The sequence below is a fragment of the Paroedura picta genome, chromosome 5 (assembly GCF_049243985.1).
Source record: "Paroedura picta isolate Pp20150507F chromosome 5, Ppicta_v3.0, whole genome shotgun sequence".
NCBI lineage: Eukaryota > Metazoa > Chordata > Lepidosauria > Squamata > Gekkonidae > Paroedura > Paroedura picta.
The window spans coordinates 39,297,215-39,320,645 of NC_135373.1; the positions used below are offsets into that span (position 1 = coordinate 39,297,215).

At 46.3% G+C, this 23,431-nt stretch overlaps 2 protein-coding genes across 2 annotated transcripts in view; one reads left to right on the forward strand and one right to left on the reverse strand.

Moving 5' to 3' along the window:
- Window positions 1–1,119: 1,119 nt before the first annotated feature.
- On the reverse strand, window positions 1,120–4,985 carry LOC143837508 (uncharacterized). The gene is made up of 4 exons (XM_077337433.1): window positions 2,853–4,985; window positions 2,271–2,354; window positions 2,010–2,093; window positions 1,120–1,713 (listed from the first exon to the last, which is right to left on the reverse strand). The coding sequence occupies exons 1-4, from the start codon at window positions 3,472–3,474 to the stop codon at window positions 1,190–1,192; spliced, it is 1,314 nt and encodes a 437-aa protein (XP_077193548.1). The 5' UTR covers window positions 3,475–4,985; the 3' UTR covers window positions 1,120–1,189.
- A 1,655-nt stretch (window positions 4,986–6,640) lies between these two features.
- LCK (LCK proto-oncogene, Src family tyrosine kinase) overlaps window positions 6,641–23,431 on the forward strand; it is a 33,705-nt gene continuing 16,914 nt past the window's right edge. Inside the window, exons 1-8 of the mRNA XM_077337434.1 lie at window positions 6,641–6,844; window positions 13,128–13,228; window positions 14,650–14,731; window positions 17,216–17,306; window positions 19,113–19,211; window positions 20,463–20,566; window positions 22,181–22,330; window positions 22,944–23,096. Coding sequence (XP_077193549.1) covers window positions 13,130–13,228; window positions 14,650–14,731; window positions 17,216–17,306; window positions 19,113–19,211; window positions 20,463–20,566; window positions 22,181–22,330; window positions 22,944–23,096 — 778 coding nt within the window. The 5' untranslated portion in view covers window positions 6,641–6,844; window positions 13,128–13,129. The remainder of the gene's footprint in view (window positions 6,845–13,127; window positions 13,229–14,649; window positions 14,732–17,215; window positions 17,307–19,112; window positions 19,212–20,462; window positions 20,567–22,180; window positions 22,331–22,943; window positions 23,097–23,431) is intronic.

The window sequence follows — 23,431 nt, forward strand, 5'->3', positions numbered from 1 at the left end:
GTCCCCAATGAAATTTGAAATAGTATTTATATGCTGTCAACCCCCTCTGACTTAGCCCGCCAGTACTGTGTGGAACCACTTTGGTTATGCGCTTTGACTCTAACTGTGGTGTGTCTACCAGCTGTGTTTTATCTCTGGTTTGTGTGCTTTTAATTATGATTTCTCTTTTTCTTTGCCCAGCCACACAATCACCATCCAAGATGGCAAAAGCACCTGAGCTTGAGGAGGGGGAGGAAGAGGGACCTTCCACCTCAGGACAGGCTGCAGGTGAGAGTTTTATGCCTCTGCGGGAGACCCATGTGTGTGTACCCCCATGGAGCCATATGGGAGCCTGCTGTGATGCTCCCATTTGAAGTGTTATTAAATTCTTTGTTTGATTTCTATAGCAGAAACTATGGAGGCAAGGCTGCGTGCCATGGAGGCAAGGGTGACTGCCTTAGAGGCCGAAGTGGCAGAGCTCAAAGGGGAGTTAGAGCAGCAAAGGCAGCAGAGGGAGGCGGAAGAACGTAGGTTATGTTCCCCACTGCCCAACTCTTCTCACACTGTGGCTAAGGCCACCAATAAGTGTATGCATGTAAACTACAAAAATAGGAAAATATGTGTGGCTCTAATGTGTACTTTTTCTCCCTCCCCACACAGTTAAGAAGAAGGAGGACGAAGAGGTCTTCCGGCGCAAAGTTAGGGGGACCGTGGGACGGCTGTGCAGGAGAGTGAGGGCGCTGGAAGGGGCTGGGGAGGGGAGCGGTGGGACCTAAGTTTTTATTTCTTTTTGTGTTTTGGGGTGGGGGGTGTTGGGGGGTTTCCCAGTTACTTTGCCCATTTTTCTATCCCTGTTAAATATTTGAATTTGTTAAAAAAAGTTGGCTTTCTTGGCGGGTGGTGGTGGTGGTGGGGGGGGGGTCCAAGTTAAATTCCCTTGTTTTTTTCCCCTGTTGAACTGTTTCTGAAAATAAAATTTTGTTGTAAATTTCCTGAAAAAGACTCCAGTGTGACTCCTTGAACTCGCACACCTTTCACCCCAAACTCCTAAAACACCTTTAACCTTTAAAACACCCTCCAACCTACAACCCACACAACGGTGCCAGAATAGGCACAATCACTAGAGAGGGTACACTGAGACAGAGTCAAAAACATAAACTTTATTGAACAGACAACAGCAAACACAGATAAACAGACAAAATGGCCCAAACTAGGAGGGGGAGAACTTGTCCGCAGGTTTCACGACTCTCTTCCCGAGAACAGTCCTCCTTCTAGTTTGTGTCGCGGCATTCTGAGAGGGGGTGGGTGGGGTGGGTGCTGGAGGTGGTGGGGGGGGTGGGGTGGGTGCTGGAGGTGGTGGGGGGGGGGTGGGTTGGGTGGGGGGGACGTTCACTATAATCTGAGGAGGGGGGGCCGCCTCCATAACCGCGACCGCCCTCTCCATCAGCCTCCTTATCATTCGAACTTCCTCCACGCTTTCGCGTAGCGAGTTGTTCGAATCCCTAAGGATGGCGCGGAATTTTTTGCCCTCCTGGGCCACGAGAGAGAGCATCGCCTGGTCTGCAGCAGCTGCACGCCTGGACTCCTCCTGGCAGTGCTCCAGGATCCTTTCTCCCACACTAGTGAGGACGGAGACGCGCCGCAGCCTGCCGCGTTCCCTGGCCAGCCTCTCCTCAGCCGGGAGAGCGCCCCTGGGTGGTGAGCCAGCTGGCTCGTCGTCTTCAGAAAGGACCTCTGTTGGCATAAAAAAGAGAAAAAGAACTGTTAGTAACAACGAGACAGTCAAAACCCACCCTGGTGCACATGGTGGCCTTTCTTGGTCACATATTGTTAAACCAAGACTCAGAACAATGCCAGGGGAGCACACGGTTATTGTTTGTTTGCCCATGGTGGCCTGTCTTGGTTACATGTTAAACCAAGACTCAGAACAATGCCAGGGGAGCACAAAAATGAAAAGGAAGCACACAGTTATTGCACACAGACATTGTCCTGCAGCCATGGCTCGAAAGGAACAGTTCATGCACGCTCACCATCTTGTATGTGTATCCGCCTGCGCAGGGCAGGAGGTCCAGCCACCCCACGCTCCTCCTCCTCCTGTGTCCCGGGTATGAAATCTGAAAAAAGGGAACAAAGAACATGATTAAGGACCAAAGTGTGGCAAAGCAAGCTTCAAACCCTAAAGCAGCAACGTTGAGGGACTATCTTCTGTCTCTTGGCAGTGCTGCTGCCCTGCACAAACAGAAAAGCACAAAGCAGTTAAACCCCCCCCCCTTATTGCAACTGATACTTACCAACATTTGTGGATGCCCCAGAATCACTGTCCTCTGCTACTGCTGCAGGGGACTCTAGGACCACCGTCCCAGGCATCTGTGTCTCTGTGGACAAGAGCAGAAAATAGTGAAAAAGGAGCAAGCATACAACCTGAACCACACAGCAAGCTCCCAAAGAAGTGGCTAGAGCACTGCAGAAGGCCTATGGCTGAGGCATGCAACAAAACTGTTTGGGTTGTTGTTTAAACACAACCGTTTTAAAAAGCCACCCAAAGCAATCCACAAACATCCAAGCATAGCATGCGTTGCAACGAACACAAGGCATACAATGGTGAAAAAGGAGCAAGCACACAACCTGAACCACACATCAAGGTCCCAAAGTAGTGGCTAGAGCGCTGCAGAAGGCCTATGGCTGAGGCATGCTGCAAAACTGTTTGGGTAGTTGTTTAAACACGACCGTTTTAAAAAGCCACCCAAAGCAATCCACATCCTATCATATTATGCGTAGCAACGAACACACGAGAAAACGATCCCCAAACGTCAGAACACACATTTGCTCAATATAAAAACAATAAAATACAAAATAAAAAGAAAATTACTTACCGGAGGCAAGGGGCGTTTGGTCAGGAACCTCCTCCGGCTCCCCAGGAGCGATGGCCATCAGGTCCACCGTGACCAATTCCGCTGGTCGTTGCTGGACGGGGGGTGGAGGCCGAAAGCTGGACGAGGTTCCCTCGCCGGGATCCTCCTCAGCGGGTGGTTCCTCGACCGGGGCAGCCGGCTTCCGAACCACCTTAAGGCTCCTCCCGACGCGCTTCGGCCTGCCGGCTCCTTCCCCGTCTCCGTACAGCTGGCGCTGCTCCTCGAAGTAGGGGCAGGTAACCTTTTCGTTGCCGGAACCCTTATTATGGTTCACGGCACGCATGTACTCTGCCCTCATTGTTTTGGTCTTCGACCGGCATTCAAGGCCGGTCCTGTTGTGGCCCAGGGCACGCATCTTAATGGCCACTTGTTCGAAGACCTCCCTATTCCTGTGGGAGGACTGGAACGCGTCCTGGATTTTCTCCTCCGAGAAAATCCCGATCAGGTCCCTGATCTCCGCGTCCCTCCAAGTTGGGCCACGGCCGGTTGCAGGGACGGACGAGGCTTGAGAAGAGGATTCCATGTTGCTTTCGCTAGTAGCTGAGCAAAATGGTGGTGCGAGGTGCAGGGTGCAACGGATCATATACCTTCCCGCACACAAAGACAAAGGGACTAGCCGGCTCCTGATTGGTAGAGGGCAGTAGGGGACACGCGCATTGGCCACATTAGGTCACATGTCACGTTCAAAACTCCTCGCGCGGGAACAGGATCTGCTCCTAAAGGCCAGATTAGCGCCTTTTGTTTGACTTCTCGCATGCGCTGATTCGTCCACACGCGGGAAGAGCAGTTTGAACATGCAGCGGGAGCCATTTTAGTGAGATGTCCGCCATTACAAAAACGCATGCCGGTGTAAAACCGAGAGCAATTGCAGTGGTACGCGACAGTTCCCCAATAATATTCACCAACCAAAGCATAAATCAATGACATGTAACTGGCGAACGTTCGTTGGCACGCTCAGCGGACAGTTTTTTAAAATGAACGGCGGACGGCGACTCCGCTTGTCGGAGGTCTAGCCGCCGATGGAAGGGGTTGTCCGCACCCAAGCACAACCACGCACCCGGAACCACACAAAGACCCACTACACATAAACCGCCCGTCTTGAAATCACCTCGAATCATATCTATTGAACCCCAGTAATCTAAACAGGAGCCTGCGAGCGGCGAACGTTCGTTGGCACGCTCAGAGGAAAGTTTTTAAAAATGATCCCCGTACGTTGACTCCGCTAGTACTGGCCTACGGTAGACGGGGTTTTAAGCTATGGGCAAATGTTTGGAACGTGACGGTGTGTGCCACTGTGCTTTTGGAAAACTATTGTGGTGTCCGGGCAGAATTTAAGAAAGTGATCGTGCTTGAAAGCCAGTCGCTGTCTCGTTGCCTCGTAGATCCCCGCTCGCTCGGAGAAAAAAGATGGCGGACAGTTCGCCGGAAGTTAGGAGGAAAGGCTCGGGAGGAGGGACTTTGAAGAAACCGCAACAATGGTAACGCACAAGTCTGTGGCGCTACTGTTGCAGATTGGTTGCAGGAGTGTATCGCTATCCGGAGGGTGAATCCAGTTTTCTGGATTCCCCTAGAAGCGCTACAACGAAGCGCTTTTTGCGGTTCGGTTGCAGGACTGTTGCAGATTGTGTACGACGTCGTGGGTTATGGCAAATTTGTAGCGTTTCCAATTGGCAACCATCCTGCTACTTTGAAGCCGTGCGTAATGGCCCTGACAGTCAGATTTACAATGGCCACACAGAAGCTCTGCTGAGCAGGAAGCCCACTTGGCCCCACCCACTTGGCCAATGCCAGGAAAATGCTGACAGGCACTATGGTGCTCACAGGAGCCACATTAGGGACCCCTGACCTAGCCTATAGCTCTGGTCACCTTCTGATGGGCAATGGTCTGCAAATGCTCTTAGAAGGTGAGAAAGATACTCCAGAAATAAAGAGAATGGACTCCACAGGAAAAGGCTTTCCCAGAGGAGAATGATGATGTACAGCAGCTTGGCCGGGAGGGGGGCATCCACACAACAGCCTTGCAGGGTAGATCGGCACGGTGGAAAAGAGGAAAAGAGCAAGATCGGCATGGTGGGACAAGAGGCAGAACTGAACTCAGAAACCCCAAGAAAAAAAACAATTTATATAGAGTCATGAACAATGGATCTTCATGCCATTAGTCTGTTTCAGTTTAATTTACGTGAAAGAACCCTTGCATAATTTTATGATTGGGGGTCACTACAACATGAGGAACTATATTAAAGGATTGTGGCACTGGGAAAGTTGAGAACCACCGATCGACAGAATCCAACCAGAAACCTCTCCCTCCCAGCCCTTTTCACTTGGTGAATGCTACTGTTAAGGGGTATGTGTGCATGTTTCACACTATTTCATGCCTGCCCCATCCCTTGTTGTTGGGCTTTGTCCTTTCAAGACACAAAACAATGCTTTTGTGGTCCTTTCAGTAGCTGAAAGGGTATGCTCGGCAAGAGAAGGGAGCAAAGATGGAAAAGTAGCCCACGCACACGTTGTGATGCACCTGCATTTTGTCCTTTTCTTCAGACATGAATAGCGCCTCTCCCCCATTTATATTTCTTTTGTACTGTCATCTTTTTTCTCCCCTCCCTGGCCTAGCTATCTTGTCGCCACCCACTTACTCTCTCCCGCACTCTATGTTTGTGTTTGAACCTCCTGCTTTGTATGGGTGGAAAAAACTATTATGGTGCTATTCAAAGAAATTATGGATGTCAGCAGAGTGACCTGTCCAGTTCCGTGCCTCGTGAAACAAAAAGCAGAGTCCTTCAGCACTTTGATGACCAACTGACTCATAGAGCAAAGGTTTCTTTGCAGCCATACCGGTCCAAAATCAAAATCAAGAAAGAAACCACAGTACAAATTGTACCTTTATTGGGACCAGCTACATCGCCATAAAAGTGTGTGCAAGCATGCAGTACTTGTCCCCAGGCTAGATGTTACACAAGCAATTCATGAAAACAACAAACATTACAGAACTAGAGCCCTCAATATCAAATACACAACGTTCACACAGACCTTTTCCACATCAGGATTCAGCCCAAGTCACCACTCGTCTATCATCAGGCTGAATTCCCCCTCCAGATAATGTCGGTGACAGTTCAGGGTTATCCCAGGACTCAGGCAACATAGGCCCTCAGTTCTCCTGGTCTCCCCAGGCTCCTCCCCTAAATCTCCTGGAATGTCCCAAGCCCCAGCCAGCATTCCTCCACTCCTGTGTGAGGTTGGGTTGGCTAAGTGAGAGAGTGACTGGCTCAGGGTGGCCCAGTGAGGTTTGTGGCCAAATGGGCCTGTGAAACCAGAGCCCATTCTGCACTTGTTGGATAATGTGCTTTCAATGCACTTTAGAAGTAGATTTTCCTGTTCCGCACAGGAAAATCCATCTGCAAAAGCACAGTGAAAGCGCATTATCTAATGTGTGCAGAATGGGCCCGTGGTCTCCCAGATGAAGTTGGATGCTTTATCTACCACACCCACAGGGGTTGCTGGTAGCCCAGAAATCATCATAACATTGTCTATTGAGCTGACAAGTCCAGTGTTGATCAACATCCCAGAGATTCCTTGGGGATCCATATGGTCTGGATTTCAGTGCCAACATGGAGTCCTCAGCACCTTATTGTGCTAGAGCTGCATTGCAAGGTCTGGGGTTGGGCCTGGCAGGAAGCCTTTGTGTTTGTCTACGCAGCTTTGGAACCTTTTGTGGTCACAGCAGTGCTGAGAACAAGCTTCTAGGGCTCTCTGTGCAAAGCCCTCAACGGGAAGGAAATCAGCAGGGAAGGTGGCAAGAGAGACAGAAAGTTAAGCATCTGGGTTTGAGACACCCTGTTGTTGGAAGGACCTATTTGTGCTCCTGATAAAAAAAGAGGATGAACCCTATCAAGTGATCGCCTTCCCTCATTTCAAGTTGGGAATCAGAGAGAATCTGCCATTCTTGGTAACAGGTAAGTGCTAAAGCTCAATGGGGTCCTTGTGATGCAGAGAGGAGACAAGATTGACAGGGCACCCCATTTCTGGGATTCCTCCCTGGTGCCAGATCTGTTCCATTGGACCGTTCAGGCCAGGGGTAAATTAATTTATTTTGGAGGAGGCCCTGTGTAGTTATGAACAGAAGTTAGCTGTGGCTTTTAAAGATCTTTGTTTTGATGGTTTCCTCGTAATTTTAATTTTGTACTGAATGTTCTTGTTGCAAGTATGTTGTATGCATCTTTGGAGATATTTTTTTTAGGTTGAAAAGAAATTAAAATTGAAAAAAGAAAAAGGTCTGTTAAAGGGAACAGAAGCCTTTAAAATGTGCATTGAAACATTAAATAAACTCTTGTTATTACAGAAATGTATAACGTCTGTCTCCAACTAAAGGATAGGTTGTATAAATTATAAAGTGACATCAGAATCAAAAGTGATACATCAATGACAAAAGAGAAAAGCAAAGGCGATGGAAAGAGAAGTTGAAGCCCAGTGTGAATCATTAATCATTAATCTCCCAACTGGTCTGGAGTTTCAGGCTGGGATGTCATCCATATGCTGATGACACCCGGCTGTATCTGTTGATGGATGGTCATCCACCTGAGCCCCCAGATTCTTTGGCCAGGTGGCTATGATGGACTGGCTCAAGCCAAATGCAGCTAAGAAAGAGGTCTTCTTGCTAGGCTGGGGTGCTCCAAGTGGAACAGCTCCTGATGGGGTCCAATTAACAATTTTGATGGACGTCAGGAACCTAGGTATGATCCTTGGAAACTAGTTTTAAATGTGTATGCTTTTTGAATGCTGTAATCTGCCCTGAGCCTTCAGGGAAGGGCAGAATTGAAGTAAAAAATTATAAATACTATTTAATATTTAAGGACATAAATCTAAATAGGAATTCTGGCCATTTCATAGCACTTTTGAGGTGTCAAAGCATTTCCTCTGCCTGATGTAACTCTTACAACAACCTTGTACTACTATCTTTATATGACACATGGAGGGATTACAGTACGATGGAGTGAGTTAATTGCAGAGGTGAGATGTGGACCAGCCATAACCCAGATCATTGTCTGCTCTCTCCATCACTATATCACATGGGCTGTTACTGACCAAAGAGAGAACCAGTTTGGTGTAGTGGTTAAGAACGGTGGCTTCTAATCTGGATTCCCCACTCCTAAACATGCAACCAGCTAGGTGACCTTGGGCTAGTTACAGACTATTTCCACACAAGGAATATGCCTCGACAGCCTCGGGCTGCTGGTGGGTTTTAGAGCCCCCTCCACATTTATTTGTTTGTTTGTTTGATTTCTATACCGCTCTTCCATATAGCTCAGGGCGGTTCACATACACGTTGGGGGATACATGGAACAAATTAGTACATAACATAAACAAATACAACAACAACAACAATCCAATAACACAATTTCAGTGATCATACACAATACAACAGGAACGGAACCCAGCCAAGGCCCCCGAGAGGACAGACTGGTTCAGGCCATGGAGGGATGTCTGAGGGGGGACCTGTTGACGGTCTCAGGCAAATGCTTGCATCCTGAGGCTGTCCAGAGGCTGGATTGAGTTTCGCCCAGATTTGCCTTGGTATGAGGGAAACTGCAAAAAGTGGATTTGCTACTTTTTATCTCGCATCCCATTGGTGAGCAACCAGAGGCAAGCCCATATGGAGAGGGAAATGTGTGACAGTCTCACTAGCATTGTCCTGCCCTCCTCTCTCCATTTCCTGGTCCAATATATATATATTTTTGAATGGTGTAGTCCGTGTTGCTGCGGGACCGCAAAGCTACATTGTCAAAGGTAAAATAAAATCTTCTTTAAAGTATCCATGGTCTTTTGGGGATCAGGCAGGCAGGCAAAACACAGTCCTGTTTGTCTTTCCTAGAGGTGGGGAATGAATGGGGAAAGGGGAGTCACGGGATGAAGCCGCCTTCTCCTGATCCTCCAGGCGTGTGTGTGCTTTGTTTTAAAGCCCACTGTTCACACACAATCACTCACTGGGGTCCAATTGCCATTTCCAGCCTCTCACACATCTACCCAGACATAAATAGAGTCCAAAACACCACAAATCCCCAAAAGGGGGAGGGGATGCTGTATCATTCTGGCATTTCTCAATAGCAACGCAGAAGTATTAATTATTTATTTTAAATGCTTCTGTTTTGTGGCATTACTGCATAGCAACGCAGAAGTGCCTTTAAAAAAATTAATTTTGGGGCTGGGGGTGGGAAGTTTCAGTCCACAAGAGAACCACTGTGCTGTGATTGGTGGCATGCTGTAATTGACAAGCCAATAGTGGGGGCGAGAAGTTCAGCTTGTTTTCCTTTGCAGCCTCGTGCGGAGGCAGAAAGCCACGATGGGGCAGAGAGAAAGCACAGGAGGGATCTCCTGTATGGAGGGTTGCAAATGCATGACTTACCATCCCATGTTTGCAAGCAGGAGGCTATGTGCATTTTACCCCTCTGTGTGGAAATGGTCACGGTCCTGTTAGAGTTGTTCTCACAGAGCAGTTCTCTCAGCTCCACCTATCTCACAGGGTACCTGTTCTGGGGAGAGGACGGAAGGGCCATTGGAAGCCACTTTGAGACTCCTTCAGGTAGTGAAAAATAGGGTGTAAAAAACAACTCTTCTTCAAAGTGGTTAGCAATTAATCTAGCCATGTTGGGAAGGGAATCCTAGGGAAAAAAACACAATTAAACAATCCCTTGAATATAATGCAAAAGCATTTCTCATAATATATTCACAAATATACAGAGAATCTAATTATAAAGAACATCATCAAACCCAATGCAAAAAATGGCAATATTGTGAAAATCCACAGAGTAAATATCAGCTATTATCTAACTGAAAAATCTGAAAATTTTCAATGCTAATATTAAGATATACTAATATTAAAAGCCTGATAGCTTGTGACTGAGTGGGGGGCTATTTATTTGTTTTATTTGCTTATAATTCACTTTTTACCAAAATGGAGACTCAAAGCAGCTTACATTGCTCTCCATCTTTCTTTTTCATCTTCACAACAAACCTGCGAGATAAGAACATGTGACTGGCTCAAAGTCATCCAGCAAGCCTCCATGGCAGAGTACAGATTGAAACAGGGGTCTCCCAGGTCTGATACTCTACTAGCTCTCCAAGATAATGTGGTACAGATGACCAATTTTCAAAGATGCAAACATTCTGAAGCAGCTGAACGTGCTGCCCTAAGTTGATAAATCCTCACCTCTTATTGTTGTTAGGATCACAATAACACAGGGTCACTTCAGGATACTTTAAAAAATAGTGAAAGTTAAAGCAAACTAGGACCTTTTCTGTACCAGGAATTCAGCCTGGCCAGCGCTTGTCTTGTTGTGGGGCTAATGCCCATTTCCAGACGACGTCGGCACTGGCCCGGGTGCGGAAAAGGTACAGACAAGCTTTCAAAAAACATTTTTGTAAAGTGGTTGGTGTGCACTTGTGTTTTTACTCAGCCGAAAACAGAATTGCCCCTTTTTTTTCTGATAGAAGCTCTTGTAACTGCATGGGAATTCAACAGGTTTATACGTTGTGGGGGATACAGCAGCTGATAAAACATTTTTGCTGAATTTCTACCTGCCGGATAGAAAGGCCTAGAATCTTTGTCAGAAAACACAACAGCTACCACTGCTGCTGGGAACGATGACAGAATTGCATGAAGAGGATGAACCATTTTGTTTAGTCTTTACAACTCTGTGAAGTTTTTTTCTGAGTAATGATGCCCTGATCCTACGTCACTAGCCTGCCAGTCAAGATCACTATAGGAAATAATCACAAACGTGCATTTGGACTCAAGGTCTATACTTCAGGTCTAGTTTGCATGAGAGCTCACTTTTGCAGGTGTATAAACAAACCGGCTTTATGGTTTCTATTATTCACTCTTAGGAAGCAGTTACATTCTTTTCCCACATAGAGAAATGTGTATTTATTCAAGACAGGCATGACCTACTTTCCCCATAAAATCTGGGCCAGAGGGCATTTCAAAAGGTATTGTGGTAGATTTTTAGGTCACCCGATTCTACTAGCCTCCAATCTCAAATTTAAAATATTTACCTGACATCTATTTTCCAGTCCTTCCTGATTGCAGTGACCAGAGCCATTTTCACCCCATGGCTAGGTTGGAAGCCGGACTGGAATGAGTTCAGAACTGCTTCATCTAGTCATGCTTTTAATTGGTCTGCAGCTGCCTGCTTAACCATCTTTCCCAGAAACGCTTGGTGCGAGACGGGGAGGTAGCTGGCCAGGTCCTGCGGGTCCAATTATGGTTTCTTCAATACGGGCCGGACCACTGCCTCCTTCAGCCTCCCCAGGAACATCCCCGAGGACAGGGACAGATTCATTATTTCCCAGAAGGGCCTCCCAATCCTCTCATTGCTGCTTTTAGGAACCTTGAGGGGCAGGGGTCAAGAGGGCAAGTGATCAGCCTCATTGAAGCCAGCAACCTATCCACTTTGGGTTTGTGTAAGCTTCCATCTGTCAAGGTTTCTCAATCTGAATCAAAAAGATTCAGGTCGTGGCACCCAGAAACACAGCTTTTGGGATGGTAATGCCTCGCTCTGGTCATGTCCCCTCTTGAAGATCTTATTTTCCCTTAGGCAAAAACCGTTTCTCTTTACCCAGGCTATTAACTCAGAAAAAGAAAAACATGATGCCAAGTCATGGAGACCTTACTCATGGGGCACTCCAGGCAGGAGAACAGCAGAGCTGGTTTACTAGTAACATCCTCCAGATAGTAAACCCGGGCTTCCTTGGTGCTCTCCCACCCAAGTAGTGACCTTGCTGAGCTCTGCTAAACTCCCAAGCTCTGACGAGCTCAGGCTAAGCTGGGCGAAGTGGATCCACCTTTGTTTGCTATCAGACTGTTTAATCAATATCATTTGAGACTAGGTGATTAGTTTTATTATTTATAAAATTTGTATACCGCTCTCCTGCATGCGGCTCAGGGCGATGAGCAACATGAATAAAATAGCATGGATTGTGTAGTGAAAATAAAAATTATTTTAATTGAACTTTAACAAAACTGTTATTAAAAACATTTAAAACTATGTTGCAACAGTGGACTGATCCTTGTAGACTTGGACTCTGCCCAGTTGATCTCTTATGGGCATTTAAGCTAAGGCTTTTTGATGGGGGCCCAGTAGATGTATTCCATTTTTAGGTCCTAGTAAATTTTTATTGGCCCTGACCTGGGTAGGCCAGAGTAGCCCGATCTCATCAGATTGTGGAAATGAGGCAGGCTTGTCCCTGGATTAGTATTTGGATGGGAGACCACCAAGATGCACCAGGGTGGCAATGTGGAAGCAGGCAAAGGCAAATCACCTCTGAAAAGCCCATGGGGTTGGCATAAGTCAGCTGTAGCTTGACAGCCAACTTTTTTTACTGACTTATTTTTATGGCCTTAACTTGTTTTTATTGGCTTGATGTGCTTTTATTTACTTGTTGATCCAGTTTTCCTGTTTTAGGTGGTATGAGCATTTTCTGGAGAGGCAGACATATAAATAAATAAATGCTGCCTTTGCATATACCTCAGCATATATATTAGCACATATTTCCCTAATATTTCAAAGCACAAAGGAGTGTTTTTCCATTGGAATTTTGCCATGACACCTTCTATATCAGTGGTTCTCAACCTTCCTAATGCCGTGACCCTTTAATACAGTTCCTCATGTTAGGTGACCCCCAACCATAAAATTATGCCAGTGTTCTTTCACAGAAATTAAACCGAAACTCACCAATGGCATTAAGTTCCATTGTTCATGGTTGTATATCAATTGTTTTTTTTCCCCGGGATTTCTCAGTTCAGTTCTTCCGCTTGTCCCACCATGCCGATCTCACTGTTTTCCACTGCTCCAGACAGACAAACGCTTTATCTCGATCCACCCCACAAGGCTGTTGTGTGGATGGCCCCCTCCCCTGGCCAAGCTGCTTGTCCTGCTGTGACCCCTATGAAATGGTCGTCCGACTCCCAGGTTGAGAACCACTGTTCTATATCATTGACCCCACTAATACATCCATTGTGGGTCTGAAAAGTTATGTGAAATTCCACAAGGCATATTGGCTAGTTTCTGTGACATCACCTATGATGGCTGGTATACATTTTTCCCCCTCTCAACCATGACTTTGCCATTTTGAGAGCTTTTTTTTTTAAGCTTTGTTTTCCTTTCCCTGAGTGATTTATCCAAAGTCCCCCATAGCTGAATAGGATTTGAAATGGGATATCTTTGTCTCCCATCCTGGCAGAGATGATGGGTTGCTGCTGCAGTTCAGAGGACGAGTGGATGGAGAATATCGAAATTTGTGAGATCTGCCACTACCCCATCGACCCAGACACCAAGTCAGAGGTGAGGGACCCTTCAATGCAAACTTCACAGTTTTCTTTACATTGCTGCATTGGCTTTTTGCCATCATGCGTTGTGCAAAGGTCCTGAACATTCCACTGACGCTTCTCGCTGTTAAGATTCCTTTCTCTCCTCACCTGCCTTGTTTGTCTCCCCAGCACAATGCGCATTTTGTTTTCAGCTGGACAAATACCAGTTAAGGTTGTACCTGGACTCTATGTGATTGTTAATTTCATTTTCAGTGGAGACCTTTTGAACTCTGAAGACCAACCAAATTTTATTCAAGGTGGAAGCTTTTGTGGGCACAGTTTACACCGTGAATAAAATTTAGTTGGTTTTAAAGCTGCCACTGGATTCAAACTTTGTTCTGCTGCTTCAGATCAACATGGCTACCCGCCTGAATCAACTATGAACTCTGTTGTTGTCCTTTTAAAAAGCAGCCCTCTTGAGCATATCATTTTTACACACGTTGACATCCATACCATTTCCCCACTAGGCAACACCTCTGTTAATATATGTAAATATTCAAGCAGTAGAGTTCATGTATCTGAGCTTGTGCCAGAACCTGGCTGCTCAGTCCTCAATTGCAATTCGCTAGAATGTTTCAAGCAGCCAATTGACGGAGTGTGCTTTGTAACCAATCATAAGTGTGCGTTAACAACCAATAGAGTGTCTAGGGGTGTGGCCTGAATCATTTAGAACAGTGGTCCCCAATCTTTTTATCACCGGGGACCACTCAACGCCTTTTACTGAGGCCCGGTGTGTGGGGGGGTAGTTTACTCCTCTACACTCAACCACTGCCCTAACGCTCTCTGATTGCTATGGTAATGTTTAAACATCCCTTCAAAATAAGATACAGACATGCCACAACAATGAAATGTGTTGTAAAGGGCTGGGGGGGGGGGTGTGAAGTAAAGGGCCGGGGGGGGGGAGAAGGCATCCTTCGGGGCCCACCTCCAATTAGTCGAAGGACCACATGTGGTCCGCAGCCCACAGGTTGGGGATCGCTAATTTAGAAGATAAGTATATAAAACCTGTGTGCTCTCCCTGTTACTGTTCAGTATTCCTCCTTGTTAATAAAAGTTATCTTCATGTCGGGACTGAAGGATCTGTGTCCTAACTGAACACACAGATCTAATAACCTCCAATCAAAATAGGACGCTAGAGCTGCCAAATCTGTGTTGGAACATTCCTGGAGACTGAGGGGGTGTAGCCTGGGGAAGGTGGGGTTTGAGAAGGAGAGGAAACTTAGTGGGTTATAGTTCATAAAGCAGCCAAAGCAGCCATTTTCTCCAGATAAATGATCATTGTTGTCTGGAGATCAGTTTGACCTGGAGTTTGGCAACCCTAGACAAGAAATGTGATGGCCACCCACTTGGAAAGTGCTACCAAATGATCTTAACTTGTTTTGATTTTCCCCTCAGAGACTGACGGCCAATGGCTCTGAAGTTTGGAATCCTCTGCTGCCTAATGAAATGGTTCCTCCTCCCAGTTCCCCTCTTCAAGGTTAAGATTTTACTATCTTCCCCACTCCTGACTGCAGTGTAGCCCAAAAAGCCTGGGTTCCCTGGTGACATCCTCTAGCATTGTCAGGACAGGACTTTGGGAACTTGCAGTTAAAGGCTGGTGACCCCAAAAATTAGGGATGCCAACCTCCAGATTGGAAAACACCAATGAAAAGTCCAAAGTAAAACTGAGCACTTAGCTACACTTACCACTTTAATTCTTTTCCCAGATATATTCAGAATAGCTTTTCTTCTCATTGCTGTTTTTGCGTCATCTGAACGGTTGGCTCATCTTGACTTCACAAGCGTCCAAATGGGACCTGTACCCCGAGGATTACAGCTCATCTCCAGACTATAAAGATGTTAGCAGGCCCGGGACAGAGCTTGTTAGCAGGCCCTGTTTAGCAGGCGGGAGGCCCTCATTAGCATGCTCTGCTTAGCAGGCCAGGGGGTCCTTATTAGCAGGCCAGAAGCCCTCCTTAGTGTTAGCAGGCCCTCCACCACCACTCTTTGCCCAAGGCCCTCTCCCCTTACCTGCTGCTGGCTCCAGGCAGTGAGGCGTGTCTGAGGGCAAAGGGCTAGAGTCCAGGGACTGAGGGTGGGAGCTGCAGGGGCAGGGCCAATCAGGCTTTGCTGGTTGCACCCTGATTGGCCCTATTCCAACTTGGACACCCAGGACATGTTCCACCCCCCCCCCCCAAAGCTGTTTCACAAATATTAAGAGGAACAATGGATAAGGATGTTTGAAAGCTACAATTCTCAAAATGCACTCAGGTGGCCTGAAGTTATATTATGGGAATTTAGTTCAAAGATGCCTGAAAACCCTGTTTACATATTATAGGGTTGCTAATTTAAGTCTGGGAAATTCCAGGGGATTTGGGGGCAACATCTGTGGAGGGCAGAGTTTGGGAAGGGGAAGGGGCTCAGTCAACAGGAATACGATGCTATAGAGTCCACCCTCTGAAAGCTGCTCTTTTCCCCAAGGCAAGTGATCTCTGTAACTTGGGCTTCAGTTGTAATTCAGGGATAGGGTTGCCACCCCCCCCCGGCCACCAGCAAGGGATGGGGGGGGGGGATAAGGTTGCCAGATCCAGGTTGGAGATTTGGGGATGGAGCCTGGGGAAGACAGAAACCTCAGTAAGGTCCACTGTCATAAAGTCCACCCTCCAAAGCATCCAGTTTCTCCATGGGAACTGATCTCCGTCGTCTGGAGATGAGCAGTCATTCTGGGAAATTCCTAGTCTCACCTGGAGGCTGGCATCTTTATTTTAGGAGAACTCCCACTTGAAGGCTGGGAACCTGACAAATCCAACATTTATCTAGGTACCGGTCATTAGTTTCATTCATAAAGTTGACCCCTGTTGGCTCAAGCATGCAAACAAATGCATGAGCTTTAACTATGACATGTGAACAGGACTTTTATGCCAGCTTTTCTGAGAACTATATAACTTCCGATTTTCAGAATACACTGGTTAGTAGGTTGAGGTGGTGAAGAGTGGGGTTAAAAAGAAAGATGGAGAGGAAATGCGTCGCAAGAATTTTCTCTCCTTTCAGGTGCTACATATAACCACTGCATTTATCTTCATCAGTATGGTGAATAATCTGGAGCAGGGTGGGAAAAGGAGTCCCCCTGCCCTTAGCTCAGAGTTACCATCCCAGCAATATAAATTCAGCAGGAAGCATCTCTTGTGCTTGGAACCAGCAACTCTCAAACTAATCAGATCTTGAGAGCCAGTTTGGTGTAGTGGTTAGGAGTGCGGACTTCTAATCTGGCACGCCAGGTTCGATTCTGCGCTCCCCCACACTTAACCAGCTGGGTGACCTTGGGCTCGCCACGGCACTGATAAAACTGTTCTGACCGAGCAGTGATATCAGAGCTCTCTCAGCCTCACCCACCCCACAGGGTGTCTGTTGTGGGGAGATGAATGGGAAGGCGACTGTAAGCCGCTTTGAGCCTCCTTCGGGTAGGGAAAAGCGGCATATAAGAACCAACTCTTCTTCTTCTTCTTCTTGTCCTGGAGGGGGAAGACAACAGATTTTTAAGTCCAGAGCTGAAAATCACCGGACTGCTCCAGTGAGAATGTAGCCACTGTTGCAGTCATGAAGTTGGGGCTGGCCAGTGAGCAAATCTAGGGCAGAGGAAAGAGCAAGGAAACATTCCCAAGGTATAGACAGAGCAGACAGGGGGATGCACCAGACTGGCAGTGAGAAATGTGGGTGACATCTTTGGAGACATTACAAATGCTCTGAGGATGGATTCTCAGACTGCTCCACAGTTGTCCCCCAAAATATTGCATCTCCTCCTCAAGGGACCGATTTGGTTGCTTGTGCAATTGGGCAGGTTGTAGTTTGCAACATGACAACTTTGGGGGAATGCCAGACCGCTTCCAAGGAATGCCCCAGTTGTGCAAGCCAGGCTTGAGATATCTTTCCCCAGTTGAGCAACTCTGAATGTCTTTTAGAGGTGTATTAATCTTTCTTTCAGATAAACTGGTGGTCGCATTATATGATTACCAATCAGCCCATGATGGAGACTTGGTGCTTCGGGAAGGGGAACAGCTGCGGGTTTTGGAAGAGTAAGTCTGTCCCCACTTCAGAGTTTTGCCTGTGGGTCTGGCACATTGTGGAGTTGCATTGTGGGCTCCTATTTACAGTACAATATTTGATTTGGTGTTTATATACAGAATTCTTGAATTTAATTTATTATTTGTATCGTAGATTTTTGCCACTGAGGAAAATATTAATTTGAAAATGGGCTATTGAAATTTCCGGAACCTGTTTTGGCGTTGGCCTCATTATTTTTGCTTTTGTACAACAAGAGAATCTAATGATTACATGTGTTTGTACCACTGATTGTTGAACAATTTTGAGTAAAATATTGATAGGCCAATATGTTGAAGTTTTCCTTCCTTTGGAGGGAAGGGACTTCAGCAGAGTATAATATCATAGGGCCCATCCCTCAAAGCAGCTGTTTTCTCCAGGGGAATGGATCACTGTCACCTTGGAGATAAGTTGTAATTCTGGAAGATCTTCAGGCTCAGCCTGGAGTCTAGCAGCCCTGGACCTGTACTCTGCTGCTGCTCCATCTCACCACAGCAGGTCTTGTAGCCCAACTCCCTAGTGTGTCAGCTCTTTTCCTCTTCTTTTCCTCTCCTTGCCTCCTTACTGCTCTCTTCCTTTAGCATCTCCCAGCTCCTCACCTTGTTGTCCCTGCCTCACCCAATAAGACCAAGCTCTTGAGCCAACCATCTCCTGTAGAATGAGGATGGGCCACTCTAGGAGCTCATAAGGGCACGGAGTTGGATTCTATGGATCCATTTTCCTTCACCCTTCCCCCAGAGTGTAGAAAAATGCTTCCATTTGATGGACAGATCCAGAGCATCCAACCCATGTCCCCCGCCCCTTTCTGGGGCAAAACCCGGGACATTTTTGGTTATGGTCCCTCCACTCCTCCTCCTCCTCATCTAAGTGTGCAAAGCCACCTTTCATTTGAGCTTCTGTTAAGGATGCAAACCTTTAAATATTTCTGCTGGAGTCAGTTGAGTCTGGTTTAGCTGGCTTCTCTGTAGTGACATCCCTGGGAATTGTGGGCAGTTTTTTGTTTTGTTTTTTGTTTTGTATTTGATTCTTTTAGTGAATTTAGTGTCTAGGTTTTCCTGGGCTAAATCGGCATGGAGCTTTTATTCCAATCCCAGGTCAACTACACTGAATGTGAATTCCATTTTGATTTTGGCCAATTTAAATTTTCCCTCTGCAACAAGCATGGTTGATACAGAGTGACTCTACCTTTCCCCTGCAATATCCTAGAGTGGATATAACCCTTGATATTTGAAAAATCAGCACCGGCAAGCGTGCAGCTGTCTGCTTTCCCCAAAATAACTTGCTGCTGAGCCTCCAATATTGTAGAAAAGCCCTGATTGGCCAGGGCATCAGTTCAAAGGCTTCCTCGTTCCCAGGTTGCAAGGCTTCCCTTAAAGGGGAAGCCCTAACTTCTCTCGGCAGATGCTCCAGAAGCCCTAACTTTTCTCAGCAGAGATTTGCCTCTTGGATTTATTCCTCCTCCTTTGCTGTCTCCAATCCTCCCTCCATTCAACAAAAGAAAGAGGCTCTTGCTGTGCTTGGCTCCCCCCCCCTCTGAGCTTCCCTAATCAAGTGCAGAATACTTTTCTGTTTCAATGGGGAGCGGTGGGGAGGAAGACCCGAGTTCAAATTGATCTGAATTCAGCGGGATCAACAATGGAATAAACAAAGTAAGTGCAGAATTCAGCCCTGGTAACCACTCTGTGCAGGAAAACTGATATAGAAATATTTGTTGTAGATTGAATAAAATAAAATGACAGGACAAAGGGGGACAACTGATCTGTATTTTTTCTCCGTTCCAGGACTGGAGAGTGGTGGAAAGCCCAGTCTCTCACTACGGGGCAGGTGGGCTTCATTCCATGCAATTTCGTTGTGAGATTTAACAGTCTGGAACAAGAACCGTGAGTAGAAATGATCGTGTGTCCCCCCAAGTATCATTCATAAACAACCCGCTATCTTATTAGAAATATGCCAAAACAAAGGAGAAGGCCAGCTCTGGAAGAATAGAGTTTATACATGCCAAATCTTGCATTCTGTCCCTGGAGAGTGACTAGATGTGTTCCAAGGCAGAGTTAAATAAATGCAATGTGAAGACCATGCAAGTGGGTCTGGCTAACCTTTTGGTGGTCTTACTGAGTTCTCTGGGACAAATTCGATCTTTAACACGCAGCCCTGCAGTAGGCAGTAAGCAAAATAAACATGCACATGGGGAACCAAGGTGAGTTCTTCCTATAACACCCCCCCCCTTCCAGGTATAATATACCTTCTATGAGCGGGGATGGAATTGGGGGTCTTAGTCTGCTGCAGGTATGTGGTACTGGCTTTTATTGTTTTATTTTGTATGGGGGGGGTTATTGTGGGTTTACGACATCGTTGGCCACCACTAGCCGATCCATGGGAGTGGCAGGTTATAAATTAAATTACAAATAAATAAGTGGGACACCACAGACTTTTTGCCTATATATTTTTTTTGCCTATATATTTTGCCTGAATGATGCTAGCGGCCTAGAACTGTCTTCAGAGAGGGGCAACCTAAAAATCTAACAAATATTGCTTACTTCTATTTAGTGTTAAATAAAGGATTTTTAAAAATTAAATATACACTTTAAAAATTTTTTTGTTGTTGTTTTTAATCTCTTATTTTACCATCAGCACTAATTAGCCTGTTTTGCCGATTTTCAGAGCAGTAAGCCTTTAATCTTGATCTTGGATTCTGTGCCTGCCTCATACACCATTCTTTTTTCCTATGGTGTGTTTATTCTGCAGCTACAAGGAGCATAGCATAACATAGCCATTATTGGCATACAAAACCAATATAGTAAAGGGAATCAGTTACATCTATAAAACAGACTGAATCAGGCATTAGAATTTAATACATTAAATTCACAAAACCTCATTGTCCACAGGGGCAAAATATCTCTAAATATGGCGCTTTCTCCCTTATAGACCTTGCCAGCATATAGGCTGGAGCTAGTATGTGCAGGAAATATTATTAGCCCATTTTGCACACACATCCTACCACAGATTTCCAGAGCAGTAAGCCTTTAATCTTTGTTGCTTTGTCAAAAAATAAATTAATTGTGAATTACTTGCTTTGAGCACCAACTAGATGGCGGGGAAGCCACTTATGTGCTTTTTGTTGTTTCTCACAGGTGGTTTTTCAAAGCCATCGGCAGGAAGGATGCTGAACGGCAGCTCTTGACCGCAGGCAACACACATGGTGCTTTTCTCATCCGGGAGAGCGAATCCACCAAAGGTAATCAACGGCTAGACAGATGAGAGCTAGAGCCTGTTGTGTCACTGGGGGCACAGAGGGGTGTCTAAACTGTCATTCACCCCCCCCCCGCCCGAAAATGCTGGAAACTAACAGAAACTGTTAGAAGGCTGAAATTGAACCAAGAGAGGTTTTACTTGCTTTGTGGCACACAGATTACATGTTTTCTGCCCCACTTTCGGTCAGACAACACCAAATGGAATAAAGATGTGTGCCCTATAAACCTCATTGCCTTCACCTGCCTTGAGAAAAACAATTTGTGAGTTTCCAGTTGGAAAATGTCAAGCTTTCTCTCTAAACATGTGACTTGGGGCAAAACCCTGAGAGTGAAACGAGGATGAAACTTTTGGTATAAATGGGCCCTGAGCCTTAAGAAGATACTAATGTTTTCTGGTCCGTGATTCAACCCTTTCTGCACCCACAACTTACTCTGGATTTTGATTGCACTCGAACCGGGTTATCCTTAATTCAAATGTTGTCCATGGGTTCTGTACCTTTCCATTTCCCCTGTTTGTTTTCTGAGGAAATATTCTGCTCCCCAAAGTGAAGAATCGGGTTTACTTTGTTGTGGGGGTGGACCCTCGTGTTTGGTATTGATTCTCAATTGGTTAACTGCAATCTGGGTGTGTATGTTGACATATGAAACCAGCACTTCCATCTATTGGGTTTTGCTGTATTTGCGGACTGATGACCGTCAACTGAGCATGTTATCAGATTTTGTAAAGAACTTTTCTGAACTGCTCTGGAGAGCCTTCCTCCAAATGTCTTCCCTGAGGCAGCCAATATGTGGGTTCAAGAACCACATGACACTGGAATTGTTGCAGCTCTTTAATCATGAGAGTACATGATACAGAAAGTACCAGGATGTCTCTGCAAAAAAAACCCATTAAGCCCCAACATGTATACAGGCAGAGAACAATGGGGCTGGCCGTGGCAGCAAGCCATTGGCTCAGACCCCTTGGTTAATGTAAACTGATTGGCTGTCACGGTGGCCACAACAGTTAGAGTCCAGGTCTACCTGATCCTACTGCAGACCATGTGCTCGGTCCTCTGTAGGATCACACCGCATACACAACACCTCTCCTGGAATTTATTGAAAATTTATCAGGGAAGGTGTCATATCTGCCTCTAATAAGGTCTGGGTTTTCTGTTGGGACCTCAACTGATGAAGCAGCTCTCCATCCAATGTAGCAAAAATGGTAATAGTTTAGACCTTCTGCCGATTCACACTGAAAGCAAAATTTCAAGCACATTTTTTTAATTTTGTTACATTTCATTACGTTTGGAGGAAGAAGCGTATTTTTAAAATTGTATGGAACGAAGACAGTATTTCAGTAGTGACATTTTTGTGTTGGGTGTATGTGTGTGCTATGGCTCAACAATAAACAACTTGCTGTGCATGCCAATGGTCTTGAGTTCAAATGCTGAGTATCCTTAGTGGCAGGTGCTAACCGCTAGTCTTTGAAATCCTGGAGAGTCTACAAGAACCAGTGTGGATAATAGCAGGATGAAAACACTTAGCTGTTAAGGCACAGTCATGTATAGACAGAAGGCATGGAAGTCCCTGATTTCCCTTTTTCTTGTGGGTTTTCCTAGGATCTTTTTCCCTCTCTGTGCGGGACTTTGATCAGAACCAAGGGGAAGTAGTGAAGCATTACAAGATCCGCAACATGGACAACGGCGGCTTCTACATCTCCCCTCGCCTCCCTTTTGACAGCCTGCACAAGCTGGTGGAGCATTATACGCGTAAGGCTAAAAGACACTGGCCGGTCCTGGGAGCCTTTCCCTCTTTCTCTGCCTGTTCTGGTGGGATTAGGATTGTCATCTCCAAGATGGGAGATTCCTGGAAATTTGGGGATGCAGCCTGGGGAAGCACCTCAATAGGGATGTGATGCCATAGAGCCCGCACACCCAAGCTGTCATTTTCTCCAGGGAACTCATCTCCGGGTTCTGCAGGAGCTCTCTAGACCCCCTCCTACCAATATATTTTGTGACCTTTATCATGTTGTGAGATTTGTTGAGGCAGGGGTTCCTAACTTTTTTGAGTTTGCAGGCACCTTTGAAATTCAGACACAGCATGGTGGGCCCAGGCACAAAATGGCTACTTCAAGAGGCGGAGCTAGCCACAAAATGGCTGCTGCAGGTTACCTTCAGGTTCAGTGACTCAGTGAAGATTCTTGGGCAGCTGTGGCAGCTGCTGCCAAAGCAACATTTTGTAAAATTTGCACAGCCAATAAAATCGTCAATGGCCAGTCAGAAGCCTTGCTAGGCCAAAGCCCCACCTGACCTTCCCTTCTTTCTCAAAACACGTGGTGGGTGCTTCATGTTGTCTGCTTTGTTTCTTCCTCCCGGGCACCAGACCATACCGACGGGCTGTGTACCCTCCTTGGCAAACCCTGCCAGACCCAGAAGCCGCAGAAGCCTTGGTGGCAGGATGAATGGGAGGTACCCCGGGAGACGCTCAAGCTGGTGGAGAAGCTGGGAGCTGGGCAGTTTGGAGAAGTCTGGATGGGTGAGTGTTGTGCTGGCTGGGAATTTCAGAAGTGGAAGTTTGCATTTTCTGCATGTCAGGATCTTGGGAGTCTGGGTTTTTAAAAAAAATCTAATAAATACCTAGCTCTTATGACTGTGAAGACAGTGAGTTGGATCCTGCACAAAGTCTTGCAGCGTTATTGTTGTGAAAAATGATGGGAGGAAAGACCCAAAGTTCCTTGGAGAGCAGCTGTCATGAACCCCTGTTTCCTGAACTGTGGATTTCGTCCCCTTTGATGTTCACATCATTGCTTTGTGCTCCCGGATCTCCCGTAAAGTTGTGGCATCTTCCTGGGACCGCTCGAAAGCGCCCCT